Source organism: Tachypleus tridentatus, chromosome 7 (genome assembly GCF_004210375.1).
Source record: "Tachypleus tridentatus isolate NWPU-2018 chromosome 7, ASM421037v1, whole genome shotgun sequence".
NCBI lineage: Eukaryota > Metazoa > Arthropoda > Merostomata > Xiphosura > Limulidae > Tachypleus > Tachypleus tridentatus.
The window spans coordinates 84,136,176-84,162,445 of NC_134831.1; the positions used below are offsets into that span (position 1 = coordinate 84,136,176).

The 26,270-nt window shown below is 32.3% G+C and overlaps 1 protein-coding gene across 2 annotated transcripts in view; it reads right to left on the bottom strand.

Moving 5' to 3' along the window:
- Positions 1-2,639: 2,639 nt before the first annotated feature.
- The window catches only part of LOC143256075 (uncharacterized), a 127,747-nt gene continuing 104,116 nt past the window's right edge, over positions 2,640-26,270 (bottom strand). The window contains exons 11-22 of one of the 2 annotated variants that reach the window (XM_076512747.1): positions 18,159-18,300; positions 17,097-17,350; positions 15,460-15,633; positions 13,983-14,159; positions 13,470-13,676; positions 11,697-11,828; positions 11,016-11,312; positions 10,507-10,789; positions 8,869-9,038; positions 8,492-8,600; positions 5,245-5,395; positions 2,640-3,851 (exon numbers count right to left, since the gene is read on the bottom strand). In XM_076512747.1, the coding sequence (XP_076368862.1) occupies positions 3,681-3,851; positions 5,245-5,395; positions 8,492-8,600; positions 8,869-9,038; positions 10,507-10,789; positions 11,016-11,312; positions 11,697-11,828; positions 13,470-13,676; positions 13,983-14,159; positions 15,460-15,633; positions 17,097-17,350; positions 18,159-18,300 (2,267 nt within the window). In that variant the 3' untranslated portion in view covers positions 2,640-3,680. The remainder of the gene's footprint in view (positions 3,852-5,244; positions 5,396-8,491; positions 8,601-8,868; positions 9,039-10,506; positions 10,790-11,015; positions 11,313-11,696; positions 11,829-13,469; positions 13,677-13,982; positions 14,160-15,459; positions 15,634-17,096; positions 17,351-18,158; positions 18,301-26,270) is intronic. The other variant, XM_076512748.1, reaches the window with a different exon arrangement.

Here is a 26,270-nt window from a genome sequence, read left to right on the forward strand (position 1 = left end):
GATGTGACAATGTACCGAAACGTTCAGATAACCTAAATGATGTCTGGAAGTTGTGACAATGTACCGAAACGTTCAAATAACCTAAATGATGTCTAGAAGATGTGAAAGTATGCCGAAACGTTCAGATAACCTAAATGATGTCTGGAAGATGTGACAATGTACCGAAACGTTCAGATAACCTAAATGATGTCTGGAAGTTGTGACAATGTACCGAAACGTTTAAATAACCTAAATGATGTCTGGAAGATATTACAATGTACCGAAACGTTTAGATAACCTAAATGATGTCTGGAAGATGTGACAGTGTGCCAAAACGTTCAGACAACCTCAGTAATGTTTTGGAAGATATTAAAACATGCTGACGCGTTTAGCAATCATCAAAAATGTTCAGGAAGATGTGAAATCCTACTGAATCGTTTAGGAAACTTCAACGTTTTAAAAAATATGAAAGCATATCATATAAAGTATTAAAGACATTTGAATAGTATAATACGTAAATTCAGACCGATAACTTTTAGATACCCCCATGAAAGTAAGAATAACGAAACGTTCTAGAACCTGAACAGAATTCTTAATCACACCAGTAAACTCCTCATCTGAGCAAACGATTAAACTATAGCATTCTGAACAAAGGTAACGTTAGTTTTTAATATATTTCACCTTTTAGAGTTAGTTACTACATGTAAAATGTGTTTTGTATAACATATGTTTTTATAACGTCAAGTTACAGATCAGTCTTAACACAATCACAGCTCTTCAAATAGTAAACTGGCACAGCATTAAGTCATAGCTCAGTCTTACTAATACAGGTATGTTATAACATTAAATCTCAGTCTTACTAACTACAATGTTATTATAACGTTAAGTAAAACTCAGTCATATCACAGTTTCAGTGCTATTATAACATTAAGTGTGCGTGCATGTGTTTTTCATAGCAATGCCACATAAGGAAGTCTGCTGTGTCCACCGATGGAAATTGAACCCCTTATTTTAGCGTTGAAAATCCGAAGACTTGTCGCTGTCTCACCGGGAGACATAACATTCAGTATTTGTTTGTTTTTGAATTTCGCACAAAGCTACTCGAGGGCTATCCGTGCTAGCCGTCCCTATTTTAGCAGTGTAAGACTAGAGGGAAGGCAGCTAGTCATCACCACCCACCGTCAACTCTTGGGCTACTCTTTTACCAACGAATAGTGGGATTGACCGTCACATTATAACGCCCCCACGGCTGAAAGGGCGAGCACGTTAGAACATTAAATAAAACACAGTCTTACTACGGTCACAGTAGTGTTATAACATTAAGTCTCAATTCAGTCTTACTATAGTTACAGTAGTGTTATAACATTAAATTAAAGTTCAGTTTTTCGTTAGTTACAATGGTATGTATAACGTTAGGTATGTTTCAACTGGTATGTGATCATTTAGGGTACAGTTCTGATAGATTATTGGGTGATCTTCATTCAGTAATAGTATTTGTATAGTAACATAATAGGACAACTAGATTTCAAGATTTGAACTAGAAAATATCCCAGCTTTTGCGCTGTTACTAACAAGATAATGTTGCATATCTTTTAAGACTGAATTTAAATTATTGTAAAAGTTAGAGATTTTTACGCTTTGAGTGTTTTACTTCTTTAGTAAACAACAAATAACCTGGTTGTTGAGTAAATATATAGTTCGATAACCTGCCACTAGATGGCAGGACATCACAACGGGAGTTAAATTGCTGCTTTGAGCTTGTTTGTTTATAGTTAAATACAAAGCTACACAAAGGGAAATGTGTGCTATGCCAACTATAGGTATTGAAACTCGGTTTTTAGCCTTGTAAGTTTGCAGACAAATCACTGTGCCACTGGGGAACATTTCCATTAAGCAGGTTCTGTATAAGGATGTGTGATCTTGGTCCATAAATTATTCATATTTAGTAGAATATATTTGTTGTTACTCTTGATTAATGTTTCTTCCCTTTAAGTTTATGATATTCTAAAACTATTGTATAGATCACAAGAAAATGCTGTTAAGAACTTTGTTATAAAAAAACATTCCCAAAAGGTAACGGGGTCTGTTGAGTGCTCGGTTTTTTTTTCTCTCTCTCTCTCTCTCTCTCTCTTTCTATGTATATATCTAAAGCGCAAAAATTTGTGTCTGTCTGTTTGTCCGTTATCTAAGCACTTCTAGGTCGCTAAGCCAATCACAAACAAACTTTGTGGGTTGGTAGTTTAGAGAAAGAGGCAAGTTAACCGGGGTTAAGAATTCCCATTGTTCCTGTCGTTGAGTATTCATTATCTTTGACGTTAACTACATTCATAAATGGAGCCACGTCCTTACACCAAAAATGCAGCATACACACGGGCGACTTATATACGTCTGATAGAGCTCTAGCGCTTTCTACAGAGAAATGCAATGAAAAAAATGGCCGCCACTACTGGAATACTAAATAACAAAAGGGGAACAACCGTGCATGGAAACTGTTTTTAGTTTCAGAAATGTGACAGTGAAAAATACAATTGGGGAAGATGTGTGGACATGAAATGTTTGCCTTAGAAATGTGAAAAACAAATTGGGAGTCACTATGAACAGAAACTGTTTCTTTGCCTTAGAATCATGAAAGTTAAAAACAAAATATAAATAGCTGGTGAGTTGTTCCATTCTACTTTTATTAAAGTACTGTTTTACAAAAGTTGTGAGAAGATAAACTATATGGCATTATGATTGGTTTCCAGCAACCTATAGAAGACAAAGAGACAAAATTATGTGACATTGTGCTTAAATTAACTGCAAGGGAAAAGCAGAAACGACTGTAGCCTGAAGTTGAACATGAAAAAAAATACACTGACCTAAAGAAGACTTATATACATTCAGATGCTCTCAAGTAGGTCTTTCACAAGTGAACACCTTCTCATAAAAGTAACTCAACAACAGTGTTTCTTAATGAACGTTCATATTACCATGAATCTCTTTTATTTTCTCTCCAAGTTACCAACATTTACCACTAATTTTTCTTCATTCTATTTGATTTATTTTTACCTTCTCCTAACATCATCAATAAACTAATTCTATGAGATTAGTTAGGGTTTTAGTTTATTAATATGAGAGATGTAGTTTTACATCACACAGAAAGCACAACTCTCTAAATAGTTTGCTATGGGAGTGTTTATGAAAATCTAGGAAAACATTAATTTCTTTGAAAAAAAAAAGCTTTAGTAAACAGTTATACAGGTGACTTTGAGAAATTTAAAAGAATTAGAAATATGTCTTACAAACATTAAACGAATATATGAAGTATCAGATTAATAAAGGATATTATGAAACTAGATAAGTTTTAAAAAAGACAAATAAAATGTTATACGACTGTTAAAGTATCATATTAGTAACATTTTCTGAATACTAAAACATTAAAAAAAATTAACTCAAACAACATTGTTTCATGAACCTCTTGGTCTGATGTACCCTTTAGTTACCTGTACTACAAAGAAACCCTGGGAACTTGAGCATTTGGGAACACTTGAGACACTGCAATGCAACAGGTGAAAGAACATAAGTAAAGGGCACATTTTAAAATAAACAGACAAAAATCCCAGAAACTAAGTCTTTGACATTTGATAAAGTGATCTATATACATCAAGAGTAAAATTCAGATGCTATAATCCAAGCAGTGTGAGCAGAATTCTTGGTTAGATTTAGTTACTACTGAACCCAAGGATGTTGTCGTTGGGAACGTCCACTTGGGGAAAGGTGCGGAAAGCATATGCACACTGAACTTTACATACATGGTCTTCTAAAATGGATTCTTTGGAAAATGTGGAGGCTAGGTGAAAACAGTTATTTATCCTTAGTGACTGACAGAGTGGCTGAAAAAGAAAGGTTAAAAGAAATTATTAGATTAGTTATTTGTGCATAAAGATACAAGATAAAACATTATTTTAAAGTCCAGATATAAATTTATGTTTTGTTCAACTAAATACCAAGTTATTTACAAAATTATGTATACAGTTTATATTTCAAATTCTAGAGACAATAATAACAATTGTGTTCTTCATACTAGTCATAAAAATAGATGCATTCGACTCGTAATCTGAGGGTCGCGAGTTCGAATTTCCGTCGCACCAAATATGCTCGCCCTTTCAGCTGTGGGGGCATTATAATGTGATGATGAATTCCACTATTTGTTAGTAAAAGAGTAGCCCAAGAATTGGCGGTGGGTGGTGATGACTAGCTGCTTGGCGCGAATTTCAAAAACAAACATAAAAATAAAAGTATTTTAATATTTACATGCAGATATAAAACCTTAAGACTAATTAAAAACTCATCTAAATTTAATCTTTAGACACGTGAACAGCTAAACACTGATTCAAAACTTTGAGCTGTAAAAATAATAATAACTAAAATATTCATCCAAACATGTAAGCTGTAAAGATAAGAAAAATAAAAACACTCATTCAAACAGTAAAGCACAAATAATTGACAAATTTCTAATGAAAATAAGAATTTTTCACACTAAACACCAGAATGTACAAATAAAATTCATCCTTTGTAAATCTGACCATAACCGAAAAAGGTCGAAACGTTGTTCACTCCTCGACGTAAAAAATTTTCTCAACCCAAACGAGCCGTTTTTACATATATATTTCTCTGCAAGTGGGTTTTCTCAACATCACTGAAAATTCACCCTTATTAAAAGTATATCCAGTAGAAACTTTTATATCCGCTTGTGGCACTACCTTGTGACAAATTAAGGAAGTAATTGTAATACTTGGAATATGTGAAAATACTTACGGGTTTTAGAAGCTAGTCTGTTTGTTTTTTATAGAAGTTATAAGTATAAAAAAGTAATACTATATTACACCTCAAAATTAGCCACTTGTAAATCTCAAGCACTATCACTCTACGTTCTCTTCCAGGCCAAATATTCATAATTTTAAAGTTAATATAATTTTGATATACATGTGAAAAATTAGTGATTTTAATGTTAAACAACACCACACATAAAATTTATTAAAATATATCCATGAAGTCACTGTATACCATATTAAAGCACCAGGAACACTGGAAAAGTAAAAACTACAACAAAACAGCATGAATAACACACGTAATAAAGAACACACTAAAAAGATTTTATAAACTCATTTTCACCTCTTTGTTTATTGTTTTAACAGCTAAAAAGTAAATTAAACTGTTAATTTATTTATACTACCTTCTTAAATAGGCCACTAGTCATTAAATTTTAAAAGAATAGGTTTTTACCCCTTCTTTAGTGCAAGTACACATCACACATGGAGAAATTCTCTCAGCAGTTCCCACATCGATGGTGACGTGGTCTACAGTACAAGAAACCCGTTCTTTCCACTGGTCAAGGTCCATAGAAGGAAGACTTGAGCATTTCATTCGTGGATTTCTGGTGAAAGACACACGATTTAAGTTCAATGAGTTAACAGAAAATACTTAGTAACCTAAAACGCCAGGACCTGTAGAAACAAGTTTAAACATCAAGTTCTTCAGAAAGTACTTTAGTTTCACCTAAGGTTCTCTAGAAATATAAGGCCTCCTTTTTAAATTGCATTTTCTAATAAAACTTTGTTCCAGAAGAAGAAAAACACCTCTGAAAGAATGTCTAAATATATCATCGCATATAAATTTTTTTATTAAAATTTTAAAATTAAAGAATAAAAATGGAAAATATATCTTACCCTTTCAATTAAACCTAAAAAGTCTAATTGATTAAAAACTTGCACAGGATCGAAAAACGCAAGTTGATCTGTTAGAAAACATGGAGTAAGTTTATGGTAAAACAAAATTTATTTTACCTAAAAATAGAAAATAATAAAATTAAAAGCAGATTTCTTTGTACAAAGCCTTAATATATTATAAAATATGTAAATTAACTGAGAAACATTTTCCAGATAAAGTATGTTTCATTTAGGAGTTTGTTTGAGTTGAGTTTTTTCACTCGGTGTAAAACAACTCAAAAACTTTCTGCTCTACTCTCCGTAATTTTCTTTAATTTGAAACAATAAACTAAAAGGAAAGCAGCTATGGAACAGAAATCACAACTAACTTTTACATCACTCTAATTCAGGAATTCTCAAACTATGGTAGGAGGTGCTAATGTCAGTAGAACATGACACAACTGACTTTCCCCCTATGCACACACAGCACTATTCTCACTTATGACTTATCATTTACCTCACAGACTTGCTAATACTTTCTTCCCTTAAAACTGAAAAAAATAGAACCACATATTCTTTGAACGTGCCAGAAAAACAATTGCATCTTTGGCATTAATGGATAAGTACATTAAAAATATGATTGTTTTTTTCTTAATGGGTTTTTATCTTTTTTTTAAAAAATTAGACCTGGTTTTGTAATAAAAACAAACAAAATGTGGTGAGCCTAAAAAGTTTGAAAACCACTTCTCTAACTGGTTTGAATATCACTTTTATAATGTTCCAACATCCCTGGAGTGTGGAGTACCTTTTATCTTATCATAGCAACAAGGCATGAACCATGAGACTTTGAATTCATAATACTGCTGGGCCATGAAACTCCTATTCGAATTGTTTAAAAAAAAAAGTTATTATTTCACTCATTTTTACATAAGTCTGAGCTCAGCATGGCCAAACGGTTAAGGCACTTGATTCACAATCCCCGAGTTACGGGTTCGAATCCCCATCACATCAATGGGAGCATTATAATGTGATGGTAAATCCCATTATTTATTGGTAAAAGAGTAGCCCAAAAGGTGATGATGACTAGCTGCTTTCCCTCTAGTCTTACACTACTAAATTAGGGATGGCTAGTGCAGATAGCCCTCGTGTAGCTTTGGACGAAATTCAAAAAATTCTCCCTTTTATAAGTTTGTAATTTTAATTTTTTTAATATATGTAAAGTTGATCACTGTTAGACCTCTCTCTCTCTACTTTTTTTTTTTTGTATACTTGCTCTTATTTTACCCACTTGAAAATTTATTCATGCTTCTCCTGTTCATTTATTGGTCTCGTTTGTTCATCTACACCAGATGGTTTAATTTTGAGCACTAAACACCATAAATCTCATTGTACTTATAACTAGTCAAAATACACAACGAGATATAGTGGCTAAACAGTTCAATCAGAGTAAAAGTAGCAGTTTCTAGGCTAGTAATTACATGGAATCAAATTGTCAGTAACTTACTCCATCTGCTACTTGAGTTGCTTTATCAAAAATTATAAAAATAAATGAAAATACTGTATATATACACTGTATTCCACAACCACAGATTTATAAACTTTACATTTAGTTTAATTTTCTCTTTAGTTTGTTTGTGCATAACGCCAGCTCACGACTAGTTAGCTTTATTAAATTAAAATGATTTACAAAGTGGGACAAAAATGACTGACGCTGGACGTTGTAGCTTTTGTCTGGATTGCTATAGCACACAGACATGTGTAAATTAGTGTCTCTCTCTACAGAAATAAGTTGAACAGACGTTTTTTCCAAATAAGCAATAACTGTCCCACATGCGAGTCATACAACTTTATCAAATAGTAGCAACTAATAGAAAAACAAGCAAAAAGAACTGAATATTTATATGTGAGACACTCAAAAAAAAAAAAAAAGAACCCAGAAAACAAACTGGATATTACTTAAAACCTTGATAAAAATGTTGGGATTTATAACAAATCAGAGTTTGTGTTATGTCATCAAACATCAAACAAATTTTTGTAATTACTTTTGAAAGTTAAGTTTTTCTTTCTGGTTATTTTTATGAAGGTGATTTGCAGAGTTTCAAGCTTTTGAAGTTTAAATTTGTCATGAGCACATTTTGTTCTATTAGTGAAAACTAAAATAAATATTTTGTTTTGTTTTTCAATATCCCAGTATTAAATTCCTAATTTCCAAGTATTCTTGCTGTATAATAAAGGATTCATTATAGCACAATTATTAAAAACACTTCTTATACCAAGATACAAGATTCTAAAGATCCGACAATATTGTTAGTTTTCACACTGACCCCTACTGGGTTTTTCAAGAAATGAAAATTTCCCCTTCTACTAATCTTATTTACTTAATAACTTTCACTCTATTGTCTGACAATTTTTACAAAGTTAACACACAAGAAACAGCTGTTTAGTTTGATCCAATTAATAATATAACACATATTAGTATGACAATGCACTACTTGTATATAAAAGACATGTTTTGTATATGTCTCTTTTCTGACTTGTAATAAGCCATATCGGAGCTTTTCCTGTGCATATAGATACTACTCTCCTCACTTATAAACTCACCCCATACCTACATAGACTCACCAGTATTTTATTCGCTTAAAATACTGTAATTTACATCATTTTCATAAATCTGAAAACTTGGTCCTAAACAGCACTTCTTTTGTGTGTTCACTTTTTACATCTTCACTAAGGACAAAACATACTACACAAATGTTTTTGTAAGTTTATTAAAGGAATATGGAAGAGCCACATTAACAAAATTTAAAAAACAAAATCAAACTTACAAGAATGGATCAGGCAAATCAAAAGCCGACCGTTGAATAGAATCAACCGTGTCAGTGTTGTCACAAATGACTTTAGCAAGGGTAACCTTTCTTATTTGTGTCAATTGTGCTAGAAGAAAAATCACTAATCATTATAATACATATTAAAAATTAAGCCAGAATGGGATTTTTTTCATACTTTTCTCTTACTATTATTTCAAAAAGAAGCTTTCCAGCCTAAATTTCATATAAAGTGATAGTGGTTTTAAATGTTGATATGTTGCTTTAAACTAACTCTAATGCTTAAAATAAAAGAGCAGATTTTGGTTTATGAATTACCTCTAACACATGCAAGAAAGTGAACCACATTAACGTTTAACATTAATATTTGCACCAACCTTCTGTATATCGAACTAAGGGATTGTTGCTTTCATACCAGAAACGATCACATTTCTTGAGCAACTGAAACTGAAGACCAAAGATACATCCAAATGTTGGTCCCACCAGCCCACCATGAAGAGGAGTTTCTGCTAAACCCCCAGAGAAAAGATCGATGTTATCAACATGGCTGAAAAAATGAAAAAGTGAGAAAGTATGTAGAATTAATAAGTGAGCTCTAGTGACTGACTATGTTCTTTATAAATTTACAGTGTTGTAACTATGGAATAATTCTTTGTACATACAACCAGTGTTAAAGCAAAAAATGTCATATGAGAAATATTTTTTCACTCCCAACTATTTATCCCATTTTGTAAATATTTCCCTGTTCTTTTTATTTTGTTTCTCATGTTTTTCATGATGATGAGAAACTCACTTTGAGTAAAAACGTATTTCAGTACAGTTGGTATGGGTATTACTGATAAAGATCGAAACATTGTTCTCTGCTTTATTAGTAAAAGTGTTAATACCCATGCCAGACGAACTGAGATACATTTTCCTCATGCCTTATTAATATTGTAACAATGTACACATTATGATACTTATTAGTCTCAAAATATATGAATATGACTTCTACATCTTAACCCAACATACATGATTTCAGTCCAATGAAACAAGCCCATATCGGAAAAATAATTTTGACACTAACTCCAAAACTACTAGTATATCTTCATGAAATGTGACAAGCATTTAATAAAATGTACAAGACTGTTGTACAAGAAAATCAGATGTGTTACAAATGTCTTTGTACTCAAGATATGTTTGTGAATTGATGACATCAGTTTGTTTCAGACTCTGAGAAGTTGGAGTGCAACGTAATATTTATTTAAAGAAATGCAACTGAATTTACAAACTGTATTATGAGCAGAAGTGGTTTTAGACTTCTAGTGCAGTGCTTCAAAAACTGCATGCCATGGCACAACGTTGTACTCCTGGAGGGTCTCAGCTGTGCTGTGGAATTTTGCAAATATTAAGCAATTTTTATTTTGTAAAATAAATATTTAAAATTTCCATTTTGATGTATTTTCTCCTTGATACACAGAACAGCAGTAATTTCTGCCTGTCTTAGTAATGGAGGATGCCAATAGACCTGCTGTACAGTCTTACATGTGTCACAAAAAAATTTTGTTGAAAGTGTGCTGAAAGCTGAAAAAAACTTTGGAAAGCACTATTTTAGAGCCTCCAAAATACATATCTACAGTTTTTCAGTATCTCTCTATACTGTATCTTGTGTTTACATTCCTCTGAAAGAACTGTCACTAAATTAGCAATGTAAAATGAAGAGTTGATAACTCCGACATCAAATACATAATACTACGTCACGTGGCACTCTGTAACAGATCATGGCATGGGCACTTTGACCTCCAGCTGTGCACCTGAGTTTAATACAGAATTCTGTATCATTCAGATACAAGAAACACAAGTTAGAAAATGTAAAAATTTGTAAATTTGTAAAAATGTAAAAATATTTAAACAAATATTAAATTTTATTTTATACATTTTAACAAGGTAAAGAAACCATTAACTTAACATATAACTGGCTACATTACAAACCACAAATTTAAACACATGTTGGTAAGACTGCTTAAAATACATACTCATAAACATTTCTAAGTCTATCAATGATATTCAGTGGAATTTCTTCCCTGAGGTCATCAAACGTTCTAGCTCTTGTCAAGTTACAGACTTCCCGATAATCATTATACGGGCGGAGACCATGATCACGACCACGCTGTAAATTGAGGGCTGCTAAGTCCATTCCAGAAAATGGAATTCTCTTATCTTCAAACAGATGGTTGGTTACTTCTTCTGTAATGGTATTATCTAATGTCTCCATACTACTGGTCACAAGGCCACGCATAATATGGTCAATAGCTTGAGCTAGAATATTACCAAAGCAATAAAATAATAAATTAATGTCAAAGTTGAAACTTTGAGAGTGCCTATTAAATGAGAAAACCATTACAAGTAAATTAACTAATATATCCACTGAAGTTTACCACACAAAAATATGATTTCAATATGAAATACTAAGCTTAAAGTATTTTGTCTCAAAATTCCATGACTGGACTTCATATTTTGCTCAACTCCCCACAATGATACTTACCAGCATATAACATATCGGTATTGAAAAAACCATTCCTTAATTTCAGTGGGTCTCTCAACACTCTGTAATCATGACCCATCCTTTCCAAGACTGGCTTAATTAGACTGTGTCCAAAACGAAAGGCTGCAGTAGCAAACTCATTCAAAACAGTGGGATTACAAGTGGGGTCATAACCTTCATAGTAGCCTTCATTCAACAAGAATAAGTCATACCGGTGAACAAAGTTTCTGCCTACAATCCTTGGGAGGAACTCATTATAGGAAATGTGTTGTATCATAGCCGATACAATACGGCGACCTGGAGAAATTAATACATTTATATAGATATAATGTTTATTTAAAGATAGCACTGCAAACACAGGTATAATTTACCTATGATATAACATTTACAAATGAATTTATCTCGTGATGAGTAAATTTTGTGTTGGAAATAATAATGCAGTTTTCTGAAATCGTTTTAACTAAATGTTAACAATGTTTTCTATTTTTCTCTAAGTTATTTGCAGTTAAATTACTTAATTGAAATATATACTGGAAATATTCCAGTATGTATTCCCAACATGTCAATAATTTAATTTATGTTTCGGCTACCAAATTTAAAATATTTATTCAATGTAATATGGTTAATAATCACCGTATTATTGTGATCTTCTAGAGCAAAACTATCCATTGTTTTACTCACCATTCTGATAAATTTGTTCATCACTCCAGTGTGGATTTACTTGTTGCAGATAATTTACAATCCTGTTGTGTTCCCTCATCATGACTGTGTGAATAGCAGCTAAAGCAGGTTGTTCACTGGCCCTAGAGTCACCTGGAACAACGAGATTGTAAGGAAATAAACTATCTATACACTATGCAAACTACCTACATAGACCAGAACTAAAACTTAACTCAATGAATAATGTTGCTAGTTTAATATATCAGTCTAATTAGAAGCATGCATGTCACAAAATCAAAACTTATAATAATTAGAACTTATCAAGCAATACTTGTTGTTTTCTTTTTTTTCTGTAATACAAATAAAAATCAACTAAATATTGATCCATTTTTCAAATTATTTAAAAAATACTGTTAATTCATGGTTCCTTGTGATATTAAGAAAGGTATTCCAGCAACCTGTAAAGCACTGATTAGAGAACCAAAAACATTTACAATATTTTATGCAGCTTAAAGTAATTTAATAACGTTAAAATTTTCAATATCTATCCAATTCGTTATATATATACTTCTTCTGTGATTTCAACAGTTATTCTAATTTATTTTTCCCAATTTAATTTCTGTTCACAAATTATCTATATATTGAGGTACGTTTTAGTTCACTGTTCACAAATTATCTATACACTGAGGTACGTTTTAGTTCACTGTTCACAAATTATCTACATACTGAGGTACGTTTTAGTTCACTGTTCTTATTTTATTTATAGAATAATCCAAATAAAAAGTAAGAATCATTCACAATGATATCTGATCAAATACTGGAATAAAAGTATTGTGATACAAGAGATGTTGTTTTCTCTCTCATTAAGATTCAAACCTGTTCCAGTAAGTTAGAATGTTCTAAAGAACATGTGAGTAGAGATGAATGATTTTTTGAATAAAAGAGCATGCTTCAATTAATCATGTTAGTTTGTAAACAATTTATGACCTATTTTATATCTACAAAAAATAGAAAAAATGAATTTCAGAAATCTTCTTGGCTAACTATTAGTGTTCCAGGTTTGACTACATTCTGTCAAACAAGAGGTAGTCTAAGTTCATGAGTCAGAGTAAAAAAAAAAAGATGGAAAACCCTTTCTTTTTATATTAAAAATGAGCAAGTACAATGTTTAATTTTTAAAATTAATGACTGAAATCAGGTACATATTTAAGGAATATTCTTATTTTTCACATGTACCAATTTTAAATTCTAATTACACATTTTGAGCAGTAACATTTAACTTCCTCTCGTCTCTATGACAATTGATATTTGACCATACTATAGAAGACACAATTACACATGCCTTATGTTTTGCCTTTTAAAATTTTATCATATAAACCCCATGGACTAGCATGAATATTGATGGAAAAAAATAGTTTTAAAAGTTTATCTTCATCAAGATGCATAACCATGTATAACTTGCAGTCAATCGATCACACACACACATTATTAACATAATTATTTAACATTCTGTTTTTCTTTCAGTTCTTTACGTTTTTGAGTTCCTATTCAAAAAACAAAAACGATTTGCCTCGGAAGTCGTATCATAAAGTGTATAAAGTTAACTAATTTCCTTTGTATTTAGGTTTCATTATATTTTGTGCACTGTGGAATCTATTGTTTGAAACTTATATTTTCTTAGACAGCATAATTGTTCTTAAAAATTAAATAACTAGAAAGTAAAGATTTTTACATATAAAAATTGAATATTAAACCACTTATACACACTATACACTGCAAGTATAAACCATTTACCAGCTTCAAAACATAACCCAGAGGGCGCTCGGCATTCCTTATGGGTTGCTGTCTGAGGCAACAAGTCTTTTCCATTTAATGGATGACGAGTAACATTTAAACCTCCACCAATGAAAGACCTTAACATCCGAGCTTCACATTTGTCTGACCCGTAAACTTGGGATGCATCAACAAAGGCTGTTACCTGATTTAGCTGTTCCCGACGACCTAAATTTAAAAAAAAAAACTGCACATAAATATCAATATAAAAATTCATGACAGCTTAATCTTACTTAGACATCAAATAAAAGTGTTAGATTCAAAACTTCTAAAAATTACAAACGTCAAAAAAAAGGTAAAAAAAATTCAAAATCATTAAACTTTGACTCTCTTTAGCCATAGTACTGAAGTAGGAAGAAACATTCTACAGTAGAACAAATATTGATAATATTCAAACAAAGATTCAAATGTTATGTTTCAGGAATTTATAAAGTCTTCAAATTTTATATTAACCACTGATTCATATTCACTGACCAAGTGTTAGCTGCCCAGAGAGTGACCGTACAAAAGATATACAATTTGGTCGACCAGTAGTCAAGTTGACAGGTGGATAATAAGGGTCATTGTTGGGAATGCTTATCGGTAAGCACTCTGGATGAACTTTAGTAGAAGAATCACAATCTTTACAATTCAGAACTGATCCTTTAAAACCTACAAAATATATAATATGAGCATATTTTGATATACTTAAAAGCTTTGAAACAAACTAATACTAGCAAGATTAGATTACTGTACTAATCTACCTGGTAAGTAATAGATCTGAGGTTCAGATCCAAGAAGAGTAAATAGGAAAAAATAACACTGAAATTACCACAAATATACGACAAAACGTTTAAAAACTACACTTTATAACCATTATATTTTTAAGAAACAAAAACCATAATTGAAAAAAATTATGTTAAAGTTGTAATGAACCACCTTTGCTAACACATCACATGGATTCTATTTTGCCAAACTATTTTTTCTGGTGTGATTTCTTTTAACTTTTATCTAACAAACAAATATATTGTTATAATTCCATTAGCTGTTCTTGTTTTTGCACTTCTTTAACTCAATGGACTTTTTCCTGTCATTTGAAATGCATATTCAACTTTATGGTTGGATAAAAAAACAAGGCTTAAGTTCAAACTTCTCCTTGCACTCCTGGTGACTCACATTCATCAAGATACAAAATGGATTACGCTAACTTTCAATACTATTTTTTTTCAAAATATTCGAACTTAAGTATCACAATTATGGAACTTTACTTGCCAAAATATTGATCTGGTGAACAAAATAATACAAAAAAATTACCACATTATACTTAACTATACAATGTAGATCCACTAAAACACATACAGCAGATATGCTTACAGGTTAGTTTAGCTAACTGCTTGGTTTGGAATATTTTGAATTTTATGCAAGATTGCTTGTGGGATATCTGAACTAGCCATCCCTAATTCTGAAGTGACAGATGCAAAATAAGGCAGTTAGTCAACACTATTCACTACCAACAAACTGAATAATGATCATACTCACATTATCACATTTCAACAGCTGAAAGAGTAACCATGTTCAGTGATGGGGACTCAAACCCATAATTTGCAGATTGCAGATCAAGTGCCTTAACCACAAGGCTATGCATGCCCTTAAATAATTCCAGTTATTGTTGTTCCAAAAGAAAAAAACTTATAAATTCTAATGAGATGATGTTCTGAAATTTAAACAGTGATAACACAGGTGAAATGCATGGTATTAAAAATACTAATAACTTTTTCAAGTAATGATGGCAAAAAAGCCTACAAGAGTAACTAAATGTTATTACATTTTTCTTAGTAATTATTCAAACGTAGCTACATTAATCTATAGTATTAATGTTTTAGGATGTTAGAAATCACTGAAACATATAAAAACTGGCCACTTTCTTGGCTACTGAAATGAAAAAGACATTAAGACTCCTTCTGTAGTTTACCTTCATTCATTGGGGTAAAGGTTATGTCATGGTCTAAGAACTGACCCCATTGCATCACCATCAGTGAATAACGAACATGTGGGGCACTCACATCATAATGTACTGTGGTTGAAATTACTCTGGGACTTGGAAGTGGTGTTCCTTTGATGCCCTCCTTTCTTGGTTCACTCATATCTTAAAATATTTAAAGAGTCAAACAACATTCCTGTTTTTATTTTTAATGTAAAAAAATGTTTTGTCAGTAAATGTGACCTTTGTCACCTTTGTGAAAAATACTATAGATATTATAAGTTATGCAGTGTCACTTCTCAGCTTTCTGATGTAAAAATATTTATTTAAATGTATAATGTATACATAATTAACTCATCATCAATGATACACAAAAATATCTGGTGGATTTTATGATATAATTACAGATATAAACATTCATCACATTTTCTATTACATACATAAAATCATAAGAGTGTACTAGCAAGCAATGACATGTTATTTTCTAACAGTGGCAGCGACTTACAATTTGTTTCTTATCTTTTTCTGTTTATAATGAACTACTTTCACCTCTTTCCACCATTTTGAAAGTTTTTTTATTTCTTACCTATTTTAAGTACTAGTTGCACAACTTCTTTTCACTTGGACCTCAAAATGTGCAACATAAATCAAATCATTTGTAATTCCTCCTTTTGAACATAAGTGTAGTATCACATATAGGAGTATGCACATTACTCAAATTAATTCTGAACCAATTTTGAAATAATGTAATTAGTTAATAATGCTCTGCTTCCCAATATTGAAACTAATTATATTAGACCTCACACCAGATTGTTTATTCATATTAATCAAAAATCATATGAGAAAAATTGTGATGCATCTTATAAAACTGATGTCAAGTTAACTTTAGTTTCAGTCAGAGACGTAGCCCATGATTTTAATGTTTTGTTTTTCAGCACTAATAGTTTATGACTTACATAAAGTCTAATTATTACTTTCTTTAATTACTAATTTTAAAACATTACAGCCTTCTTTATATTTCGACCAAGTAATTTATGGTTAGAGTTTAAAGAGGTTGAAGTTTAGAATCTTAATAATTTTTGTATATTTCCATAAACAAGTATTAAAAAGGAGATGTTAACAATAGATGTTCTAATAAACATTGTTCCACTTAACCTAAATCTAAAATCACATGTGTTTAAGAACAATGCCAATCAAAAAATATTTTGTTTTAAATTACTAAGATTGTTATAAATCTATCAATCGAACCATCTCCTTCATAAATTGTTATAATGTTCCAAATAAAAGTCTTAATACGTACCTTTCTATGGGTCAAAATATGACAAACTAGTGTCTGTATACATAACAAACATGGATAATAAGCTGAGCTTAAGTTATAAGATCTTATACAGAATTTAATAATTATTTCAAATATTAGAGAAAAAATTCTTATTTTAATTTCAGACAACAGTGACGGATATTTCCCAGATATGTTAAATGTGAAATTTAAAATTACTTAAATAGAAATTTAACAAAACAATAACTTGGGTCTGTACAACTTTTTAGAGTTACCTAGTTGTACAATAATATCTAAACAATTGTTCATGTGCTTTACGTGCAACCTGTTGATGTGTCAAGCACATACTCACCATCATGATAACTAGGAGGAAGTAGTCGGTTAAAGATTCTCAAACTTTTACCATATTCTGGATTATTGAGGTTATTACACCAGCCAGTAATGGTCCTAAACTTAGTTGTATGGTCACATGGCAGTGTTTGTTCATCACAATCAAACACTTTTGGAATGTCCAGAAAGTCTTGGACATCGATGTTAGGGAGTGCTATCATTAGTTCTTTTATGTTGGTGGGAGAGCTGTTACTATCTTCTTTGTCTCGTTGGTTACTAAAAGATTCAATAACTAACTAGGATTAGCCAAAAAATGTTATGCTAGCTAAACTGGCAGTTTGTTTACAAAATCTGTAATTTTACAAAAAACGCATTTAGATACAATTGTTGCACAACATTTTTTTTAACAGACTTAATAATATAATCTTATATAAGATCAAAATGCTTAATACTACTACAAACTTTAACAACTGGGACATATATGAAGGTTAATATGTGTTGTGCAAATAAAAAAAATTACAGAACAGCATCTCAGGTCATCATCACTTCAATACATACAAGTCTTTGTTGTGCATATGTATTCTTACATTACCACCATGAAGTTTTATAGCATTCATAAACTTAGTTCCCTCTCTTAGATTCATTAATGGCAGTCTTAAAAAGTTTATTTCCATTTTTCAGATGGTTAAATGTTTAACTCAAATTATGAGAAGAATAACTCTCATGTATGAAACAGAAATTGTTAACTAATAAATATGCTGAATTATGCATTATGCAGATTCAAATATGAGCCGACAACAACAAATTCACTAATCACATTCACTACACAACTAATCAGTTTTTAAAAAATGTATTCCTGCTTCTTAATGCAATTTTTTTTGTAAATAAATTGTTGTTTACGCTTGGAACCAATGTTAAAGTCTGCTAAGGGTATATTACTTCCTGTCATAAAAATGCAGCTAAATGGCCCCCTGCTAAATTTTTCACTCACTACTTTTATGATTACACCATCAGTTTTTTGCACTTCTTTTCATTGCTACCATTAATTTATTCAAAGCACTACCATGAAAGAATATTTCTTTACCTGCTTAGTATGTTTGAAACAAATCCCTGTGAAGCAAACTCCAGAACAGTTGACTGGTTGGAGATCTGCCGAGCTTGCCGCTTTGGACGAAGAAATCCTAGATGTGCTGCTTCTGGACTTTTGTCATCTGCAACACCTACATCTAGTCCAAACATCAAAAACAAAAATACTGTCAGAGCTGAGAAGTTTTATTAAAGTCGTTGTAAGAACAGCTAACTGTAAATATAAAGCCCTCATATTTAATTGACTTTACTGTTAAAAGCTAGAAACCTTTTTGATTGGAAGTTACAGGATTTATTTAAAATTACTTCAAATTATTAGTACACCACAACATACACATACATTCACTTCCAGAAGATTATTTGAACGATATGTTTTTATATAACTTAAACAGCTATCATGGCCCTGGAGTACTCATCAAGGGATATCTGCCCTACTAAGAATGAAAATAATAAACCAGTTTTAGCATATATCAATCATATTTATTTACATTTTTACCTCTCTTGCTGTACGCTAAAAACTTGAATTTTTATGTACCTCACTGGAAGAAATATTTTTCATCTAATGCCTCTCATCTCTATATATGACAAGAGGAATAATGTGACAGGGTAGAAGGAAACTGTATGAACAAGACAACAACAGGAATAATGTGACAGGGTAGAAGAAAACTGTATGAACAAGACAACAACAGGAATAATGTGACAGGGTAGAAGGAAACTGTATGAACAAGACAACAGGAATAATGTGACAGGGTAGAAGGAAACTGTATGAACAAGACAACAACAGGAATAATGTGACAGGGTAGAAGGAAACTGTATGAACAAGACAACAACAGGAATAATGTGACAGGGTAGAAGGAAACTGTATGAACAAGACAACATCAGGAATAATGTGACAGGGTAGAAGGAAACTGTATGAACAAGACAACAACAGGAATAATGTGACAGGGTAGAAGGAAACTGTATGAACAAGACAACAGGAATAATGTGACAGGATAGAAGAATATTCTATGAACAAGACAACAGGAATAATGTGACAGGATAGAAGAATATTCTATGAACAACAACACAACAGGAATAATGTGACAGGGTAGAAAGATATTCTATGAACAAGACAACAGGAATAATGTGACAGGGTAGAAAGAAATTCAATGAACAACAAAACAACAGGAAAGATGTGGCAGGGTAGAAGGAGATTCTATGAACAAGACAACAGGAATAATGTGACAGGGTAGAAGGAAATTGTATGAACAAGACAACAGGAATGATGTGGCAGGGTAGAAGGAAATTGTATGAACAAGACAACAGGAATAATGTGACAGGGTAGAAGGAAATTGTATGAACAAGACAACAGGAATAATGTGACAGGGTGAAGGAAATTGTATGAACAAGACAACAGGAATAATGTGACAGGGTAGAAGAAGATTCTATGAACAAGACAACAGGAATAATGTGACAGGGTAGAAGAAGATTCTATGAACAAGACAACAGGAATAATGTGACAGGGTAGAAGAAGATTCTATGAACAACAAGACAACAGGAATAATGTGACAGTGTAGAAAGAAATTCAATGAACAACAAGACAACAGGAATAATGTGACAGGGTAGAAGAAGATTCTATGAACAACAAGACAACAGGAATGATGTGGCAGGGTAGAAGGAAATTGTATGAACAAGACAACAGGAATGATGTGGCAGGGTAGAAGGAAATTGTATGAACAAGACAACAGGAATAATGTGACAGGGTAGAAGAAGATTCTATGAACAACAAGACAACAGGAATAATGTGAAAGGGTAGAAAGAAATTAAATGAACAACAAGACAACAGGAATGATGTGGCAGGGTAGAAGAAAATTGTATGAACAAGACAACAGGAATGATGTGGCAGGGTAGAAGGAAATTGTATGAACAAGACAACAGGAATAATGTGACAGGGTGAAGGAAATTGTATGAACAAGACAACAGGAATGATGTGACAGGGTAGAAGAAGATTCTATGAACAACAAGACAACAGGAATGATGTGACAGGGTGTAAGGAAATTCTATATATGTTGGTACCTTAAAAACTAATTCACTGACAAGGAATTTAGTTACAAAAATGACTATGTTATTAATAAAACCATTACAAAGGTTAGTAAACCATACAGCACTCATCTGAATTCACTGATTAATAAATAAAAACTATCCATAATTACCAGTTTCAACAATATAATATCACAAATGTTTCTTTGTAATATAGAAACCAGTTAACACCGATCTTCTTCAGAGCTGACTTCTGACAAACACAACATGTTTAGGGAAATTCAAGTGTACAAAGACAAGTTAAATCTTATGGTAGTAATAGCAGTCTACTCTCTCACTAACAAAGAAGTTCCTTGTCAATATTTTCAGAATTCTTCTACCACCAAATAAACTAGATTATAAAGAAGTGACAAGAAAACTTATGTACACTTTGAACAAAATGAAGCATCAGCGTAGCTATAGGAATTTTTAGTGCTTAAAAGTTTTCATTTCCTGAGTACTGATAAGTCTTTTTGAAACGTAGGTCTAAATCTTACTATCATTAATCATGACTAGCTTCATTCTCTAATTGAGACTCTAAAATTAAAGAAATACCAAAGGATACAGAACGTATATTGAGAAACACATATTAAACTTACTGTTTCTGAAACTTTCCCTCTCAGCGTGAGAAACACATATTATACATACTGTTTCTGAAACTTTCCCTCTCAGCATGAGAAACACATATTATACTTACTGTTTCTGAAACTTTCCCTCTCAGCATGAGAAACACATATTATACTTACTGTTTCTGAAACTTTCCCTCTCAGCATGAGAAACACATATTATACTTACTGTTTCTGAAACTTTCCTCTCAGCATGAGAAACACATATTATACTTACTGTTTCTGAAACTTTCCCTCTCAGCATGAGAAACACATATTATACTTACTGTTTCTGAAACTTTCCCTCTCACCATCAGAAACACATATTATACTTACTGTTTCTGAAACTTTCCCTCTCACCATCAGAAACACATATTATACTTACTGTTTCTGAAACTTTCCCTCTCAGCATGAGAAACACATATTATACTTACTGTTTCTGAAACTTTCCCTCTCAGCATGAGAAACACATATTATACTTACTGTTTCTGAAACTTTCCCTCTCAGCATGAGAAACACATATTATACTTACTGTTTCTGAAACTTTCCCTCTCAGCATGAGAAACACATATTATACTTACTGTTTCTGAAACTTTCCCTCTCAGCATGAGAAACACATATTATACTTACTGTTTCTGAAACTTTCCCTCTCAGCATGAGAAACACATATTATACTTACTGTTTCTGAAACTTTCCCTCTCAGCATGAGAAACACATATTATACTTACTGTTTCTGAAACTTTCCTCTCAGCATGAGAAACACATATTATACTTACTGTTTCTGAAACTTTCCCTCTCAGCATGAGAAACACATATTATACTTACTGTTTCTGAAACTTTCCCTCTCAGCATGAGAAACACATATTATACTTACTGTTTCTGAAACTTTCCCTCTCAGCATGAGAAACACATATTATACTTACTGTTTCTGAAACTTTCCCTCTCAGCATGAGAAACACATATTATACTTACTGTTTCTGAAACTTTCCCTCTCAGCATGAGAAACATATATATACTTACTGTTTCTGAAACTTTCCCTCTCAGCATGAGAAACACATATTATACTTACTGTTTCTGAAACTTTCCCTCAGCATGAGAAACACATATTATACTTACTGTTTCTGAAACTTTCCCTCTCAGCATGAGAAACACATATTATACTTACTGTTTCTGAAACTTTCCCTCTCAGCATGAGAAACACATATTATACTTACTGTTTCTGAAACTTTCCCTCTCAGCATGAGAAACACATATTATACTTACTGTTTCTGAAACTTTCCCTCTCAGCATGAGAAACACATATTATACTTACTGTTTCTGAAACTTTCCCTCTCAGCATGAGAAACACATATTATACTTACTGTTTCTGAAACTTTCCCTCTCAGCATGAGAAACACATATTATACTTACTGTTTCTGAAACTTTCCCTCTCAGCATGAGAAACACATATTATACTTACTGTTTCTGAAACTTTCCCTCTCAGCATGAGAAACACATATTATACTTACTGTTTCTGAAACTTTCCCTCTTAGCATGAGAAACACATATTATACTTACTGTTTCTGAAACTTTCCCTCTCAGCATGAGAAACACATATTATACTTACTGTTTCTGAAACTTTCCCTCTCAGCATGAGAAACACATATTATACTTACTGTTTCTGAAACTTTCCCTCTCAGCATGAGAAACACATATTATACTTACTGTTTCTGAAACTTTCCTCTCAGCATGAGAAACACATATTATACTTACTGTTTCTGAAACTTTCCCTCTCAGCATGAGAAACACATATTATACTTACTGTTTCTGAAACTTTCCCTCTCAGCATGAGAAACACATATTATACTTACTGTTTCTGAAACTTTCCCTCTCAGCATGAGAAACACATATTATACTTACTGTTTCTGAAACTTTCCCTCTCAGCATGAGAAACACATATTATACTTACTGTTTCTGAAACTTTCCCTCTCAGCATGAGAAACACATATTATACTTACTGTTTCTGAAACTTTCCCTCTCAGCATGAGAAACACATATTATACTTACTGTTTCTGAAACTTTCCCTCTCAGCATGAGAAACACATATTATACTTACTGTTTCTGAAACTTTCCCTCTCAGCATGAGAAACACATATTATACTTACTGTTTCTGAAACTTTCCCTCTCAGCATGAGAAACACATATTATACTTACTGTTTCTGAAACTTTCCCTCTCAGCATGAGAAACACATATTATACTTACTGTTTCTGAAACTTTCCCTCTCAGCATGAGAAACACATATTATACTTACTGTTTCTGAAACTTTCCCTCTCAGCATGAGAAACACATATTATACTTACTGTTTCTGAAACTTTCCCTCTCAGCATGAGAAACACATATTATACTTACTGTTTCTGAAACTTTCCCTCTCAGCATGAGAAACACATATTATACTTACTGTTTCTGAAACTTTCCCTCTCAGCATGAGAAACACATATTATACTTACTGTTTCTGAAACTTTCCCTCTCAGCATGAGAAACACATATTATACTTACTGTTTCTGAACTTTCCCTCTCAGCATGAGAAACACATATTATACTTACTGTTTCTGAAACTTTCCCTCTCAGCATGAGAAACACATATTATACTTACTGTTTCTGAAACTTTCCCTCTCAGCATGAGAAACACATATTATACTTACTGTTTCTGAAACTTTCCCTCTCAGCATGAGAAACACATATTATACTTACTGTTTCTGAAACTTTCCCTCTCAGCATGAGAAACACATATTATACTTACTGTTTCTGAAACTTTCCCTCTCAGCATGAGAAACACATATTATACTTACTGTTTCTGAAACTTTCCCTCTCAGCATGAGAAACACATATTATACTTACTGTTTCTGAAACTTTCCCTCTCAGCATGAGAAACACATATTATACTTACTGTTTCTGAAACTTTCCCTCTCAGCATGAGAAACACATATTATACTTACTGTTTCTGAAACTTTCCCTCTCAGCATGAGAAACACATATTATACTTACTGTTTCTGAAACTTTCCCTCTCAGCATGAGAAACACATATTATACTTACTGTTTCTGAAACTTTCCCTCTCAGCATGAGAAACACATATTATACTTACTGTTTCTGAAACTTTCCCTCTCAGCATGAGAAACACATATTATACTTACTGTTTCTGAAACTTTCCCTCTCAGCATGAGAAACACATATTATACTTACTGTTTCTGAAACTTTCCCTCTCAGCATGAGAAACACATATTATACTTACTGTTTCTGAAACTTTCCCTCTCAGCATGAGAAACACATATTATACTTACTGTTTCTGAAACTTTCCCTCTCAGCATGAGAAACACATATTATACTTACTGTTTCTGAAACTTTCCCTCTCAGCATGAGAAACACATATTATACTTACTGTTTCTGAAACTTTCCCTCTCAGCATGAGAAACACATATTATACTTACTGTTTCTGAAACTTTCCCTCTCAGCATGAGAAACACATATTATACTTACTGTTTCTGAAACTTTCCCTCTCAGCATGAGAAACACATATTATACTTACTGTTTCTGAAACTTTCCCTCTCAGCATGAGAAACACATATTATACTTACTGTTTCTGAAACTTTCCTCTCAGCATGAGAAACACATATTATACTTACTGTTTCTGAAACTTTCCCTCTCAGCATGAGAAACACATATTATACTTACTGTTTCTGAAACTTTCCCTCTCAGCATGAGAAACACATATTATACTTACTGTTTCTGAAACTTTCCCTCTCAGCATGAGAAACACATATTATACTTACTGTTTCTGAAACTTTCCCTCTCAGCATGAGAAACACATATTATACTTACTGTTTCTGAAACTTTCCCTCTCAGCATGAGAAACACATATTATACTTACTGTTTCTGAAACTTTCCCTCTCAGCATGAGAAACACATATTATACTTTTCTGTTTCCCTCTCAGCATGAGAAACACATATTATACCTGTTTCTGAAACTTTCCCTCAGCATGAGAAACACATATTATACTTACTGTTTCTGAAACTTTCCCTCTCAGCATGAGAAACACATATTATACTTACTGTTTCTGAAACTTTCCTCTCAGCATGAGAAACACATATTATACTTACTGTTTCTGAAACTTTCCCTCTCAGCATGAGAAACACATATTATACTTACTGTTTCTGAAACTTTCCCTCTCAGCATGAGAAACACATATTATACTTACTGTTTCTGAAACTTTCCCTCTCAGCATGAGAAACACATATTATACTTACTGTTTCTGAAACTTTCCTCTCAGCATGAGAAACACATATTATACTTACTGTTTCTGAAACTTTCCCTCTCAGCATGAGAAACACATATTATACTTACTGTTTCTGAAACTTTCCCTCTCAGCATGAGAAACACATATTATACTTACTGTTTCTGAAACTTTCCCTCTCAGCATGAGAAACACATATTATACTTACTGTTTCTGAAACTTTCCCTCTCAGCATGAGAAACACATATTATACTTACTGTTTCTGAAACTTTCCCTCTCAGCATGAGAAACACATATTATACTTACTGTTTCTGAAACTTTCCCTCTCAGCATGAGAAACACATATTATACTTACTGTTTCTGAAACTTTCCCTCTCAGCATGAGAAACACATATTATACTTACTGTTTCTGAAACTTTCCTCTCAGCATGAGAAACACATATTATACTTACTGTTTCTGAAACTTTCCCTCTCAGCATGAGAAACACATATTATACTTACTGTTTCTGAAACTTTCCCTCTCAGCATGAGAAACACATATTATACTTACTGTTTCTGAAACTTTCCCTCTCAGCATGAGAAACACATATTATACTTACTGTTTCTGAAACTTTCCCTCTCAGCATGAGAAACACATATTATACTTACTGTTTCTGAAACTTTCCCTCTCAGCATGAGAAACACATATTATACTTACTGTTTCTGAAACTTTCCCTCTCAGCATGAGAAACACATATTATACTTACTGTTTCTGAAACTTTCCCTCTCAGCATGAGAAACACATATTATACTTACTGTTTCTGAAACTTTCCCTCTCAGCATGAGAAACACATATTATACTTACTGTTTCTGAAACTTTCCCTCTCAGCATGAGAAACACATATTATACTTACTGTTTCTGAAACTTTCCCTCTCAGCATGAGAAACACATATTATACTTACTGTTTCTGAAACTTTCCCTCTCAGCATGAGAAACACATATTATACTTACTGTTTCTGAAACTTTCCCTCTCAGCATGAGAAACACATATTATACTTACTGTTTCTGAAACTTTCCCTCTCAGCATGAGAAACACATATTATACTTACTGTTTCTGAAACTTTCCCTCTCAGCATGAGAAACACATATTATACTTACTGTTTCTGAAACTTTCCCTCTCAGCATGAGAAACACATA